The 15863-nt window shown below is 38.6% G+C and overlaps 1 protein-coding gene across 1 annotated transcript; it reads right to left on the reverse strand.

Moving 5' to 3' along the window:
* Window positions 1-90: 90 nt before the first annotated feature.
* hyal4 (hyaluronidase 4) lies at window positions 91-15181 on the reverse strand. The gene is made up of 4 exons (XM_084934313.1): window positions 15065-15181; window positions 7036-8025; window positions 3041-3130; window positions 91-2487 (listed from the first exon to the last, which is right to left on the reverse strand). The coding sequence occupies exons 2-4, from the start codon at window positions 7990-7992 to the stop codon at window positions 1987-1989; spliced, it is 1548 nt and encodes a 515-aa protein (XP_084790439.1). The 5' UTR covers window positions 7993-8025; window positions 15065-15181; the 3' UTR covers window positions 91-1986.
* Window positions 15182-15863: the final 682 nt, after the last annotated feature.

The following is a 15863-nucleotide window of genomic DNA, read 5'->3' on the forward strand; positions in this document are numbered from 1 at the left end:
ACTCAACTCACTAAGCGGAAGATGTTTCTTTGTTACTTCCCCTGAACTCATCACTTTATAATAATGGCAGGAAAAGGAAGAAACACACTGTAGCTTTGGAAAGTGTTTATTAGCAGTGCGTTTACAATCAGGTAACATTTTTCATGTGTTGCATACTCCTTGTTACATGTGTAGTTTACAAACTTAAGATTTAATAAAGAATACAGTGACTACAGGAAATTGTTACAATTGCTACACAAAGTCTGAAGTAAAAGCCTAAAAACATTAACCTAAAGGCAGGCTTGAGCCGTCCATGTGACGTGCTTCATTGTTACTTAATGTTAAATACTAAAATGTATTGGTTACCCCTTCTACCCCTGTTTTCTTCTGTCTCTTTGACTACATAAGCAACATAGGCTGCCTTTTCGTCAGCTATTTAAACTGCAACAAACTGCCAACTTCTCCAAAGGTAATGTTTCTGGTTAGTGTCATTACAAATACTCAATACTGTTTGTTCAATCTGAATGTAAAGCAAACTTTAGGGGATTGATTTTATTTAGAAAAAGTAACAACATTGAATTTTATTATCTAATGACTTTGAGCCAATGACTTGAGAGCCACCATCTACCGGAACCAAATTCCTTGTATGTGTCTGCACATATACTTGGCCAATAAACACGATTCTGATTCTAATTCTTTAAACTGTTTTTGTTAGGAACAAGGATACCATATTAGAAGATTTTCTTACATGGTGTTATGATTGGTAAAATCAATAAATTCCTAATGCATTAATGAAAGTTAGACCATCCACAGTTTTATTACTGAACAAACAGTATTTGCTGATGGAGGCTGGTTCTAAAACGACAAATGGTGAATAGATATGACAACTTTGTTTTGTCAACTTTGGCATCGTAGTTATAAGTATGCTTTATACTTGGAATTATCCAGAGAAAAGCACATTGGGACAGAGAGAGAGAGAGAGACTGAATAAAGAGTTTCACGAGAACCTGAGGTATCAAAAAACTGGTCAACTTTGGTAAAAAGGTGAAATTAAAGGACCTCAGTTTCCAGAGGCTGTGTCTGTCAGATATAGTTTGTGCCATCTCCTGCATCCAGTTGAGTGCTTCCTTGCACTTGCAGTTGTACATTCAGAGACAGTAGCCGTTTACCAGTCACACTGAGATGAAGTAGAATCAAATACAAAATCCAGAGATCAATAATATAAAAAGTCTTTCTGTTCTTTAGGGTAACAAACCCAACAGAATGTATTCTGAAGTTAAAAGCAGCTATATGCTGCATCCTAACAGGCTCCAAAACGGTTTGTGACATCTCCTGGAAAGACTACAAGTAATAAGTAACAATACAAAAATATAAATTTGTACATATACCGCAAAGTATAGTAACAGTTCATTCAAGGTATTGGAAATAAAGGATGTCTTTAAAAATGCATCAAGTCTTTGTAATTGTGCTCCTATATATGGATGTGCAGTACTGTATTTTGAGCAGCCTTTGGTTTTTGTGGACAAAGCAAAACGGAGGATCATCATGCGACAAGCCAGCTCTGCCTTTTTTCATGAACCATAAGGCATTTCACATGATTTCTCTGCAATATGAGTTACAGTGAATAGATTCAAACATGTATATTGGCTGTGCAATTCCATTTTTCCTTCTGTTTCAATGGGTACACTGCTGATTTAGGCCACAAATAATGTCTGACAGGCAATCATTTTCTGATTGGGTAAAGTGTTTTCATGAGACATGTTTTCTGCATGTATTGTATTTCAGGTGGTATTTTGCAACTGTTTATAGCACATTTATCAAACAGCATCAGCAAGACGTTCCTATTACTGCAATTAGCTTTATGGTGCATAAAGTCAAGTTTATGTCAGTATCCTTGGATAAAATAAAAAATTAATTTTGAATTAGAACATTATATTTACTGCAGTGTTGACATGTCACATCTACCTGCATTTAAATTGAAACTAACTTTCTCTTTTGAAGCCATCTTCAAACATATATCTTTACTAATAATAAATTCAACAGGAGCAACAAAGTTAAGTGATGATTGACGCAAGTTGGCGGTGCTGCACTCTCTCCTGCCTCCTGCTGTTCATCCTGTTCATCCTCCCACTCTGTCCTCTTCTTGTCGTGATCTTTGTACTCCTCCTCTTCCTCCCATGGCCCTTTATCTTCTCTCACTTTGTTGATGCTGTCGCAGTTCTCACCATTGTGGCCCTCATAGCAGTGGCAGCGAAACCTCTCCATTAGTAGCTGCTGTTCATGCGGTGAATGCCAGCCATTCACAGTGAAGTCCCCATCCTCAGAGGGATGGATACGGTAACTGTCAGCACTCAGGTGGAGGTAATGCCGGGCGTGGGGGTCCCGGCGGATGCAGCGGCCATTACTCTGGCACAGGAATTCACTGCAGATTTCTGCGGCCCGTGTCACATTGGTGATGTACAGACCCAAACGGTGGCTTAGGAAGGACTTGACGTGGGTGCAGTTATGCTGTGGAAACAAGGTGAAATTCGTAATAGCTTATATGATACTACAGCCAAAATTTTGAGTTTAGTGGCTTCACATCAAGTTCTGCTTTAAACCAAATGATGAACCAGACTCACTATAACAAAGATTCGCCAGTGCCTAAATATAACCTTAAAATGAAAATGTATAGGTTGAAATGGAGTGGCATCCTCACAGATTCTGATTCCTCATGGATGATGGAAGAAACTTTCAATTTCAGCAGAGGTTGAAATAATTATTTCCCCCACTGTAAAGCAACTTGAAGAGACTGTTATTGTCAACTGGCTGGAACAATATAAATAAAATTGAACTAAAATGAACTGAATTCCTAAAGATGTGTTAGGAGTTCAGCTTTATGTATAACATCTCTGCACATTAAAAATATTAATCACAAACGTCAGAAGAGCATATGCATGCACAGTCTCCTCTTGTGATTTTGTTAGACGTTCATAAATAAATCTCCATATGAACCAGCATATATGATGAATGCATACTATAAATAATTTTACTTTGTTAATGCAGGGCAAAGACCACCTACCCTGGATGAGGTCAAATTTAAATCTCCCCAGATGACAAATCCTGCAGCTCCCAGTGCAGCACTCTCCCCTATGGTGTGGATCAAATCGTCCTACAGGAAAAATACAGGTAAACCCTCACATCACATCACATCACATCACATCACATCACACATGTCTGTCACCATCATTAACACGCCACCATTTAAGGCAGGGATCTCAAATTATTGATGGCTAAGTGATGATGAAGTAGCTGAAGAAAAGAAAAAAAAAATAAAAGAACAATAAAATAATACAAAGGTCAACATATTTGAACATTGAATTTTTAATACTGCTTGGACCACACTGCATTTGTCAGTGTTACAGTGAGAAATTGGTTATGTTGTGCAAAGCTCCACAAGATCATACTTCAAAGAAATTCTTTAAATATCCTTCTTCTTTTCAAAGACATTAGCCATTAACCTGCTGAATCAACAGATCATCCTCAAACATTTGGTTTTCCCTGAACCTCCACTAGATGGCAGTAGGGAGCAGACTCAGAGTATAGCCTGACTGTTTAAGCACATTGTTACTGAAAATGATGTTTACTGCATACAAAAATTTATAATTAAATGACAATTAATTTGAAGGGGTGGCTTGCAAGTTTAACTATTACTAATATGTAATCATATTAAGCATTACAGAAAACAATATTTGCTTTTTGACTTTTTCTTTGGAACATCAGGATTGGTGATTTAAATATTTAAATTGAGGCCAAATGATGATTGTTTGCCAGTCATTTGAACACACAAAATTGCAACATTTTCCACTATAAAATGCAGAACTGATCCCTTTGTCACATTGTCCCACATTGTGTTTGTGTGTCTGTTAGTACTCTGATGATTCCTTGTACTTTGATTCCTTGTTCCTATCCCGTTAGGGTTTTATTTATATTTTTTTTTAATTAAAGCTGCTTTTGTAAGTTGACCTCATTTCCAGAGTCTTGCATTTGGGTCTATATTCGAAGCTTGGTAATGCACTAAAATTGACTGAGAAGATTAAAGTTTCTCCAGGATCTTTAATCCTGTCTTCTGTGAAGTACATCACTAAAGGCTGCCATTCATATTTTAAAACAAGTTTAACATATTTTATTCCAGCCCTACTGATTTTGATGAATGTGTTGTCTCTATTGATGCTGAAAAAGCCTTTGATCGAGTTGAGTTTGAGTGTCTCTTCTTCCACAGATTTTGTTCTGGAGCAAATTTTATGGTTTGTTTTTTGAGTGGCACAGAAGTGTAATAAATTAGAAAGTGTCCTACAACTTTATCCAACCAACAGAGGGCTGATCTCCCTGCTTTACAATAAAATGTTAAACTTGACACATACCTCAAAATGTTATGGGAAGAAGACTTAGACTTAGGCCTCTATACTCACAACTTGACATCATTATGTGCCCGCCACTGTTAATCCAGTTCAAAGTGGTGCATGGAGCCCACTTCTCAATATCCAGATTATCTTCTATCTATCCTGAAATCACTCCATATTGTGATAGATGACAAACTGCTGAAGCCTCACTGATCCATGTGTGTGGCTCTATATTTTCCACCACTAGTAAAATCCTGCTTTTTTTCTAGTCAAACATTTTAGAGACCAGTATGGAACAGGACTGCACAGGTGCCAGTACTGTTACATATACAGTATAAGGAGCCTTAAGTCAATGTGGAGGCTGAAACATATTTTCCTTTGCGGCTACCGCTGCTGTACTTTTTATCCCTTCCAACCTTTATCCTCTGACTTATTCTGACTTAACTAAGGTTTTGCTTATGTGTGGCAACCACCTTTTGCATACATCCTAAACTGCAGTTCAAATAGGAAAGAATATGTTCTGCTTAGAGGTTTCGATTCACATTTATTCATAAGACTGAAAATCAGAAAATTCAGACATTGCCTAAAGTTCTTGTTGTATGGTTTTGGAATTTTAAAAACCAAAAAGGCTATTACATTTTAAATTATCTTTTGAAAAAGCATGTTGTATTTAATTAATCCACAAATTTTTTAATGGATTTTTGATCAGAAGGAAGGAAACTGCACAATTGTCTTTTATTGTCTAAGGAATACAGTGGTTTTGATGTCATACATTTAAGACAGTAAAAGTGGCCAAGAAAAGGAAGGTACTGAATTCAAATTCTGATGTTATGTCATACTCCGCTGAGCTTATTGAATTTGAGCATGAACCTCCTTTAATTTCTCAGGAATTTTGCAGAGGTTTGTGATGAAACTTAGCACACATATTGTGTGGGTATCCAAAAAGAGGAACTCATTGAGTATTTCATGTCAACTATCAAAGATGATTTTTTAAATACATTTTTGATATATCATCATGTTTAACTGACTTTGTTCAGAATTGAACCAGCAGTTAAACATGGTTCGGGCATCTGACAAGGATGCCCCCTGGGTGCCTCCTGGGTGAGGTGTTCTGGGCATGTCCCACTGGGAGGAGGCCCCGGGGCAGACCCAGGACACGCTGGAGAGATCATATCTCTCGGCTGGCCTGGGAACGCCTTGGTGTTCCCCCGGATAAGCTGGAGGAGGTGGCTGGAGAGAGGGAGGTCTGGGCTTCTCTGCTTGGGCTGCTGCCCCCGCAACCCAGCCCCGGATAAGTGGAAGAAAATGGATGGATGGATGGATGGATGGAAGTTCAGAATTGTCATTTATGTTTAAAATAATTTTACAGTCCAATAAATCTGGCAAGATTTGAATGACTTTCCCATAGAAGTTAATCATGAATGAGGAATTGCATTACCAGTAAAATTCAGAAGACGAATGAAAGAACAACAACAAAAAAATGCTATTGGTTCTATTTTCTCTTAATTTGCTCAAGATAACATGCAACAAGGCCGACCTACCACCCCTAAGCTGCCACAGGGTGAGAGATGGGATTCATCCTGGACAGGTCGCCAGTTTGCAACAAGACTAATGTAGAGACACAGACAACAATTAATTAGGCTATTAACCTAACCCCACTAACTGCATGTCTTTAAACTGTGGCAGGAAGCTGGAGTACCCAGAGAGAACCCACGCAAGTATGGGTAGAACATTTAGAACAAGCTCACACAGAAAGGCTCTAGCCAGAAGGGCTAAAACCCAGAACCTTCTTCCTGTGAAACAACAGTGCTAACTACTGTGCTGTTGTGTTATGGTATGTCATAGTGCTTTAAATAACAATTTAAAAATCAATTTAAAAAAATGTAAATAAAATATTTGAAAAAATAAATAAATTGTAGGTTGGGTTTGTTTTGTTTTTGTTTTGTTTTTAGGTCTGCTTCAAAATTCAGATAACACTGAGGCTATTGTACTCAGCCCTGAAAATCTTTGTGTCTATGGCATGGTATGGATGGCATTACCTTCTCCACAGTAATGGAGTGGTTTTTGACCATGATATCTCCTTCAATGCACATATAACACAAATTTAAAACTACTCTATAATTAGAAACATGTCTCATTGTGATGCTGAAAAACTAATTCTTGCATTTATTAATTATAGGCTGGACTACCGCAGTTGATTATTATCATATTTTCCTAAATGCTCTCTGAAAAGCCTTCAGTTGATCCAGAAAACTGCAATAAGAGTAGTGGCAGCAACTATTTGAAAGAGCATATTTCACCACATACTACTATATCTGTCCAATGGAGCATGTTGCTCTAGCCATACTTGTGGTTCTTAGGGTAGATCCTTCAGCTTTCAGGCCTTTCTTCTGTGGAACCAGATCCCAGTTTGGAATCAAGGATTATTGTAGGGTCTATCTTACAGTACAACGTATTTTGAGGTGACTGTTGTTATGACTTGGTGCTATGTAAATAAAACTGAACTGAATTGACTTGAATTGGATCAGGTTGTGATTTTGTGCCATAAAAAGAAAATTGAATTAAAAGTATCCCTGTGAAAGGAAAATGAACTACTTTGTTGCGTAATGGAAATTTTATCCAGAACACACAGTAGAAAAAATATATATAATATTTTGGTAAACTTTGTTCTTACTGTAGTGAGAAAGTTGAGGGCCTCATCTCGGTAGCCCAGCCTCAGGTACACATAGGTGGGAAGATCATACTCCTTTGAGGTCAGTGAGGCGACTCGGAGCGACTCTCTGATCCTGTGCTGGGTGAAGTGCAGGTTGCTGATGCTGTTGCTGTGATGCTTCCTGATTGTGACAGAGGGATAGAGGGCCATGCTGCTGTTCCATAGCCACACCAGCTCGTCATTCCTCAGCCTCTCCAGCAGGGGGCAGAAGCCTGTATAGTTCTGATCATGCAGGTTGTAATTGTGGCAATCAGGGTAGAGGTAAAAACCCCAGAGGGCACTGGGCCGGAGCTGTCTCCCCAGCTGAATGGTTTTTAGCATAAACATCTTGGCACTTTTCTCAAACCTCCGCCGTGCCAGTTCCTCCACTTGTGCTGCAGTCACGTTGATGTATGCTTTCTTGGTTAGCTCCTTTGATTTGCGTCTATAGATGTCCTTTTTGTGCCAATTACGACTCCACTGAGGTCGCCAGAACTCCCAGTCGATAACAGCCAGGCCACGAAAGTCCTCTGCAGGTATGAAGTAGTTGATGTCCTGGTAGGCTTTGAACAGGTGTCGGTCCAGGCTGCAGTTTTGAGGTAGGCCACCAAAGACGGCTTTGCCATGTGGGGTGTAGTGAGGGTAGTAGCCCAGCCGGTTGGCATAGAAAATTGTGACGTTCTGGCCTGTCCAATCAGCACGTGGGCTTCCCTGGATGTGGAATAGGTGGTTAACGTTGGTGGTTATGTTGTACCTAAAGGTGCACAAGTCCAGTGGAGCATTCCAGGCAGCAATGAAAGGTTTTCGGCCAATCAGAGGCAGTTTGGCAGGTTTCTGACCAAAAGCTGAATGAAATAACAAAATCAGCCAGGAGCAGGTGAGCGCAACAGGTACAGCATGGTGGGAGGAGGATTCCCCAAGTACTGGCACAACAGGCATTCTGGGATTCAGAAGGTGCAGCTATCAGTCATCCTGACAAAGGGAAAAGTGACAGGGAAAAAGAAAAACAAATGAAAAACAAAACTCAGACATTTTTTTCATCTGTAAGACTTTTTTTTTAAAATTATTATTTATCTATTGTTTCACCTTTGTAACCTGCATGAAAATTGTTGTATCATCTGTCTAATGAAAGTTACAATAGCAAAATAGTAAAGGTAAGGATGGCTACAAAACAAAGCAACACAGAGCAGGATAGTAAGATTTTCTCTGGGTATTTTTCATGTATTCACGTGGCACCACTTTGGGTCCTGACCTCAGAGTTAAGAGACTCTGTTTTCACATATAATGCAGCATTTCACAAAACTGACGGAGACTTTTTTATGTATAAAATGTTGCAGTACATCTGGTAAGCTCTCCTAAATTTCATTTGCCCTGACTGTTTTTATATTGTTTGGCAATTTTATTGAAGTCACATTTGATGAGCTCAACAGTTCTTCTGAATTAACAATGGTCTGGTTTAACTGTTTATTTCATCTTTCAACACAATAGAGGATCGTCAAAGCTTCAACATCTGACTTTATGAGTGTGCGTGTACATGGAAATTTGCCATGTTCAAGTCTTGAAAATATGTTGCATTTACTCAGTTTTGACATTCTACATTACTTACTCTTGGCCTTTTACTCTTTCCAAAATACATAAATGATTAAAAGGATTTCCATGGTATGAGTCATAGACTAAGTCAGTTGACACCTAGGTATGTGGACTTCTGCTAGACAGAGCACGGCTTTTCTGTGCACATGTATTCTCCCCTTACCATAACTGAAGCCTCAAGCTGTAATGACAGGTCTTCCTTCCAAATGTCTCGGCAAGTTTTGGTGTTTGCTGCATCCCAACTTTTTCAAGAAAACATCCAGTCACAGAGCAGAGACAACAATCAGATGTCTGAAATCTGGATGTTCAAAAAAATTTCACTTGAATTTCTTTATTAACGAAAATGCAATTTATTTATATGTTATTTATTTATTGATTACCCTTTTAGTCATCTAGTGTGTGAGCAGCTTACTGGCTGAATATTTAGTAAAGTACTAATGGCAGACAAGAGGTGATCTTATTTGCTGAATATGGTTTGAATTTTGAACTAGTTATAATTGTAAAATATTTTATGCTAAAAAATATTTGAAAAGCATTCTGGCTAGAACAGGCCAACATCGGCCTGGCAAAGGCTCCAATCTGGCCCTTTGGATAGCTTTTGAAAATGTGGAGGAGGGCATATCTTTTGGACTTTTAACTGTTTTTTTTTATAAATTTTACTGTTTGTCCTGCTGATAAAGACCCTCCCCACAGCCATTCATACTGCAGCAATAAAGTCAAATCAAAGTGGGTTGTATGTGGCCCCCCAATATATGATAACCTTGATAGCCCCAGTCTAGAAGTTTGGATGTTAAATTGTTTACTTTTTCACGTAACATTTTGCTTTACAGAATGATATGTGATAAAGTAATGGTGTACATATGACATACGTTTGTTACAGAGACCGTTTTGTAACCATTTTGTGAATGCCTGTTATTAAAGCTCAAGGTGAGCATTTCGCATCACCAGCTTATTTACACCATAGCAGCAGTGGTAACTGAGAAGCTTGGCTGGTTAACAGCCACAAGGAGCAGTACCCTCCATGGAGGAGGCTAGAAACCAGGCTCAAGGTAGCCAGGCATGAAGTTATCTAACTAAGTTATCTAAAGGGATGGCTAAAATGTACAAGCAAGTTGCCCATAGCTGAGGTCTTAAAAACTACCAAGGAAAGACTCACAGCCTTGGCCAGCCACCTGAATAGGTATACCAGAGAGACAGAAGCCAGGAAAATAAACAAACTGTACTTCATTGAGCCATCCAAGGTGTACTCTCAGTGGCAGAGCAACAATATAACAACCAAGGCTGGAGAAGGAACAGTACTGGATGGGCATTTGGGAGAAGGAGTAACAGAGAGTTTGCATCCTTTCCAAAGTTTCATGTGTTCCTTCCTATGCTGAAAATACAACCTGAGGCTGTAACGAGTCATTTGTAATTAATGTAAATCTTCTATTTTATCTTCTCACTGGTGTTCTTGAGATATAATGATACAGCTTTTTAAATTTTGTTCTCTTATATGGAAAGGTGTTTTTTCTCCCTCACTTTCAGTTTTGCTCAATACACAATATGAGAATCAAATTACTTTCCTTTATTTTTGCAGTCAGTTTCTCTCTGTATTCATTTGACTGCACTTACTGTTAGCAATTTAGTTTTTAAAGTTCACTATACTGTAGAATTACAGTAAATGCATAGATGATTTGATCAGAGGAATGTTAGTGATTATTCTCTTTGTTAGTTTTTGTTTTGAGCAAAAAGGTTGAGCTGATTCAACTCAGTTTTATTTGACTTATATCGCACCAAATCACAACAATTAGCTTCAGGTGCTTTATATTGTAAGGTAAAGACACTACCATATTAAGAAAAAACAGAGACAACTCTGACATCATGTGATCCCTTATGAGCAGTGGAAATGAAAAAACTCCCTTTTAACAGGAAGAAACCTCTGGCAGGACCAGGCTCAGGGAGAGGTGGCTATCTGCTATGACCACCTTATGCTGGTTAATGCACATCAAGACATAGCAGATTTCTTTTCTGGAACCCCTGTCTGTGGATACCATCAAAGATTAGGTCATTGGTTTATGCAGCTCTACAAACATGCATGTTTTAATTGCATGTATCCATTGTGTAGATCATGACGAGAACAATGGCTACATGCAATTGTTTTCTGCTTTTGTTCAAATGATGACAATCTGCATGATACCACATGCTAATATTAAACCACATCCACTTCAATTTAGATCTTTTTGTGAAATGCCTTCCTAAAACAACTCATATTACTCATATTATTTTTTAGTAAAAGTTGTCATGTTAGTCATGTTTAAAAGAGAAAGCTGAAGTTGATTCTTTAGAAAACAGTGAGATAAGAGTCCAAAAATCCTTTGCTTTGCTTTTTGTTTTCCAGGAAAACAGTTTACACATCCTAACTATTGTTACTGTTCATAGACTGTATTTGAAAAAGATGGGCATCGCCACTGTCTTCTGTCAGATTTTGACCAAATTTTGACCATTTTACTTTTTTTGTATTGTTTCAATGAATGGGACGAGAACAAATTCATCAACTAACACAAGCAAGCTTGATTGACAGTCTAAGTCCACCATTGATGGTAAGCTGAACTAAGCTTTCATATTCTCCACTAAGTGTTCCTTATCACGATAAATGATGAAGGAGAAGCCACCGATTAAACATGCTGGAATTTATATTCAAAGTCTGGCTTTATGTCAAAATAAATTATTTATCCAGAGTAGCTCCGAACCACAACCCGGTCTGGCATTGATTAAGATAAGAGTTTGTTGGTGTCTGTGGTCCTTGTGGACTGGCTCCACTCATTCAACAAATATTGTACAAGAAAGTATGAGAATGTCTAATTTTCAGTGATTGTAGGAAAATTTGGGTGAATATGACCTACAGTTGCCAGTGTCTGAAATTTAGGGTTTATGGGAGGAATGTTGACATAAAATGGTATAATTTGCAGTAACTTACTCTTTTGTAAGTTCATATACAGTTTTGGAAGAATGGCAGTTATTATTTTTGGTGAGTCATCTAGGTTTTGCTGTACAGCCTCCACAACCCTTGTGACCTCAAAGAAGCTAATTTCACACCTCTGTAGTGGACCTCAGAAGTAAATGCTACTCCCTGTGTGAGGTGTTTTTAAAAGAGGACAATGTTCTGAAAACAGAAATGTGAGGAGAGGGAGACTCATTTCCTGCTTTTGATGCTTGGGAACTGAGCCAAGTTCCCTGTGGGCAGGGCAGAGCAAAGAGTCGAAATAAAAGATATTCTGACATACACCGTCTGTCACATAAATATGTCTCGGCGCCAACTAAACATCGCCAAGTCACATTACTGTTCTTTCAGTCAGATTCAGAAAGCTTTTAACATTGCAGGCTTCCTATTCGTTGGTTATGTCTGATTAAGAAGCAGACCTGATTTTAAATCCAACTTCCGAACTAATAAAATGGTCTCAATAAAACAGTTGAATAAAGAAAAAAACAAACATCCTTACTAAATTAACCTACATGTGTATGTAGAACTAGAATGGGAGGCAGATCCTTCAGCTTTCAGGCCCCTCTGCTGTGGGAGCAGTTCCCAGTTGGACTTGAGAGACAGACACCCTCTCTACTTTTAGGATTATGCTTTAAACTTTCCTTTTTTGACAATGCATATAGTTAGGACTGGATTAGCTGACTCTGAATTCTCCATTAGTTATGTTGCAATAACCCATAGGCCACTTGGGTTAGGATTTGGCACAGGGTTTCCCATGATGGACCAAGTGATTCTTCTTCAGTCACCTCTTTTCACTCACCATGTGTTTATACACCACTTTTTATTCAGTCATTAGTGTTTCATCTGGCTGTCTCCCACCGCAGGTTTTTTGCCTTGTTTTCCTCCCCTCGCTGCTTACCACTGGCAGCAGATGGCCACCTTTCCCTGAACCCGGTTCTGCCAGAAAACTGAGAGAGCTTTTCTTTTGCACTGTCACCAAGTGCTTTTTCATAGGGGGTCATCTGATTGCTGGGGTTAACCTTACAATATATAAAACCTTGAAGCAACTGTTGCTGTGATTTGGCACTATTTGAACTATTTGAACGAATTGAATTTAGTTCACTTAATGGATAAAAGGTCTAGGATGTCAACTGGTTTTAGGTGTAATCAAACAAACCTGTGGGACAAAAGGGTTCAAAGAATACAAATGAAATGACAAAAAAATGAACTGCATTAACAATTCTGATCAACCATTTATAGAATCTGACAGAAAAGACACGTCATTCCAACCCAGAACAAGCCTGACGCGCAAGACTCAGGCTCATGACGGGAATCGTCTTCTTAAAAGCTATTGAAATATTTGCTACAGTAGCGTCTTGCAGTTTATCATCTTTATACAGTGTTACATTCGTGCTGTGTACAAATGTGAGAGTTGTGTAACAGGTAACAAAGAGCTTTGTTTTAAGTTTACCCAACTGATTTTGTATTGTATTTTCTCAAACTCAAAGTGGCCTTGCAGCTCGTCTCTGCTATCATCTCTACGAGCACTCAGTAACATGACTCTGCCTCAGAATTTTCCACGAGGCACAAAAAAGCTGGTCCAACCATGTTAACCAGAGGAGCGAGAGAAGCCTTTTAACACATGTTATTGCTGAGCAAATGTGGTCCTGATTCCAGAAAACAAAAGCTGGAAAACAGGAACTACCAAAGTTGAAATCTTTCCACTTTGCAGAGCCAGAGCCCAGAAATCGTTCTGCCGAGACGAAAACGAGATTGTACAGGTATGTTTAACTACATAAGCTGATTAAACCTGCAAATCTCATAGCTCAGTGAAAATATTAATGTGGCTCAACCTACAATGGAAAAAGTGATGAAAGTTTAGCCACAGAAGCCATGAGACTTGGTGAAATTAAAATATGATTAGTCAGTTGGAACTAGGTTAGACTGGATATATCACATCACATCTAATCATATATCATATATCACATCTAACATGAATTAGATGCTCTAGATTTTTAGGGCAGATATAAATCGATTAGGCTGCACAATGACATACAATCAGGATGGTATCTGTGCAACACAATATAAAATTAACTGGATCTTCAGACTTTATATAGAAGTCAACTGTGCATTTGATTTCAGTTATTGTAATGAATTATGTTTGCCATCCCCCCCCCCCCCTGAGTCTATGGCTCATTATAAAGAATTCTGGTTTAGGCCATTTCTGCTTTTGCTTCACTTTCCAGACCTGGAAGCTACTTTCATCTTTTATAAACAGTCTAATGGTAGCTACCATCCCATCAGGTGTCACCTGGGCCCTGTACTATTAAACCAGCTCAGCATGCCCAGGGTTTCTTTCTGTTATCTGGATTCACTTACTATGACAACAGCAATCAGGCATGTGTTCACACAAATGTGATTATCAACTTAAGTGAAACCAGTTTCCCCTGTGTGGTAACATGAAATGTATGGCAAATGCGCGACCAGTCATATTTATGGTTAAGCGCTGCAGAGTGGAAATATTTGAAGAGGTTAACATAATACTAACTCAAAGCAAGCGCAGCAGTGTAAATGTATTTGACAGGAAAATCACTGCACAACAATTTCTGTTAAAAGCTGCAAGAATGTATCAAATCAAAGCACTTTAGGTGCTTTGATCAATAAGACTGGAAAAGAACTGCTGTGTTAAAAACATTTAGCCTGTTTGAGACCAGGAAAGGAAGCCGACAAAAATGCCAACTGTGTAAGCTTCCAGACCTATCAATATCACAATTATATGATTATATTATGAGAGAATTTGAATGGATTATAATCAAATATTCAGTAAATTAATGTTTAAAAGACTATTTTAGTTTTCATTCTTTCAGTTGCATGTCAGAAAGAATAACTATAAAAACAGGAGTCGATAGTAGGTTTAATCTATGCTCAAATTTGAAATAAGGTCAGCAATTACAGTATAGGTGTACGGTATAGGTGAGTATCCAGCTGCTTTTAGTAACAACCCTTGAAAACTGTGCTCTCTCTTGTTGTCAGGAGAGAGCACAGGTTGCTGTGACACTTTATGAGTCAAAGCATCCTTAAAATGGGATTTTGTTACTACCTCTGTTACAGCTGATGCACAGCTTGTGCCTGTTGGGTAAAAACTCCACTCAGATGCTTAAGAAATTTGCTGCCGTGCATCTGATTTCTCAATGGGAAAAACTCCTCACTTTGAGGGTTATTTTTTAACATTGAGCCAACATTCCTTGGATGATTGGGCACTCCTATCCTCCTCCTCCCCTTCCTGCATCACCCAGAGCATTCACCAAGGGTGGCTGCTTCCCTCAGGGTTTAAAAATACTTTTATCTTCCTCTTTGTGCAGCAAAACAAAAGGTCCCAGAAAGCCATGATCCTTCAGCCTGATAAAATAAAAGTTTTTAACAGTTATCTGGTGAAAACACGCTAAGGGTGTAAGAGCTCACCTATAGATGCTCGGGTCTCTTCTTCAGAGTTCAAAGCAGGAGTCATGGTGGCTGTCTGTGCTGCATGCTTGCATTCATTCCTTCTTGCAGTCTGAAATACAAGCCAGCCATCTGCACTTATATACAGCACAGAGAGGAGACGAGAGGGAGGAGAAAGTGTGACTACCACAACACAGTGATTAGAGAGCAGAGAGGGAAGGAGGGAGGAGGGAAGAGAGGCACAGAAACAAAGGAGAGAGAGTGAGGGTTTAAATTTGTTAGCTTGTAGAGCTCATCAGATGTCTGATCCTCCCTGGAAAAAAAAAAAAGTCAATTCATCCACTTCAGTCAGTCTAGAACACACATGTAAACAAAAATGTCATCAACTGTCTGTGAGAAAGTCTGACCAGATCAAATCTCACTTTTTTGCATATGAACTTTACATTCAATTAAAATAAGTTGTCCCTTGCATTTTTTACTCGAATATATTAGTCATACACACTGGTCTATATGTAGTATTAACATCATATAAAGATGGATACAGCTTCTGTGTGTGAAAAATTAAACCACGTTGGCACTGTCTTAAACCTACATTATTTTTAATGGCATTTTTGTTATATTGTACAACAGTGTGCCGCCTACTTCATGTCTCAGAGTAACGGCTTTGTTGAACTCAAGGCTCCTTCTTACCCTGCTGGAGCTAGAACACCAGAATCATGTTTCTCCTAAATGGAGTTCACCAAAAAACAGATGCCTTGTTATAAATGAGCTGAGACTAATTTGGTTCATGTACCAGAAGGTTGCTGAATCAATCCAAGCT

Source organism: Perissodus microlepis, chromosome 7 (genome assembly GCF_051167445.1).
Source record: "Perissodus microlepis isolate ML-2025 ecotype Zambia chromosome 7, ASM5116744v1, whole genome shotgun sequence".
NCBI lineage: Eukaryota > Metazoa > Chordata > Actinopteri > Cichliformes > Cichlidae > Perissodus > Perissodus microlepis.

Coding starts and splice junctions, on each gene's coding strand:
- hyal4 (XM_084934313.1), bottom strand. CDS start 7,992: ATGCCTGTTGTGCCAGTACTTGGGGAATCCTCCTCCCACCATGCTGTA. Junction 3,131..7,035: donor CCCTCAACTTTCTCACTACA/GTAAGAACAAAG, acceptor TTTTTCCTGTAG/GACGATTTGATCCACACCAT. Junction 2,488..3,040: donor TAAATTTGACCTCATCCAGG/GTAGGTGGTCTT, acceptor TTGTTTCCACAG/CATAACTGCACCCACGTCAA.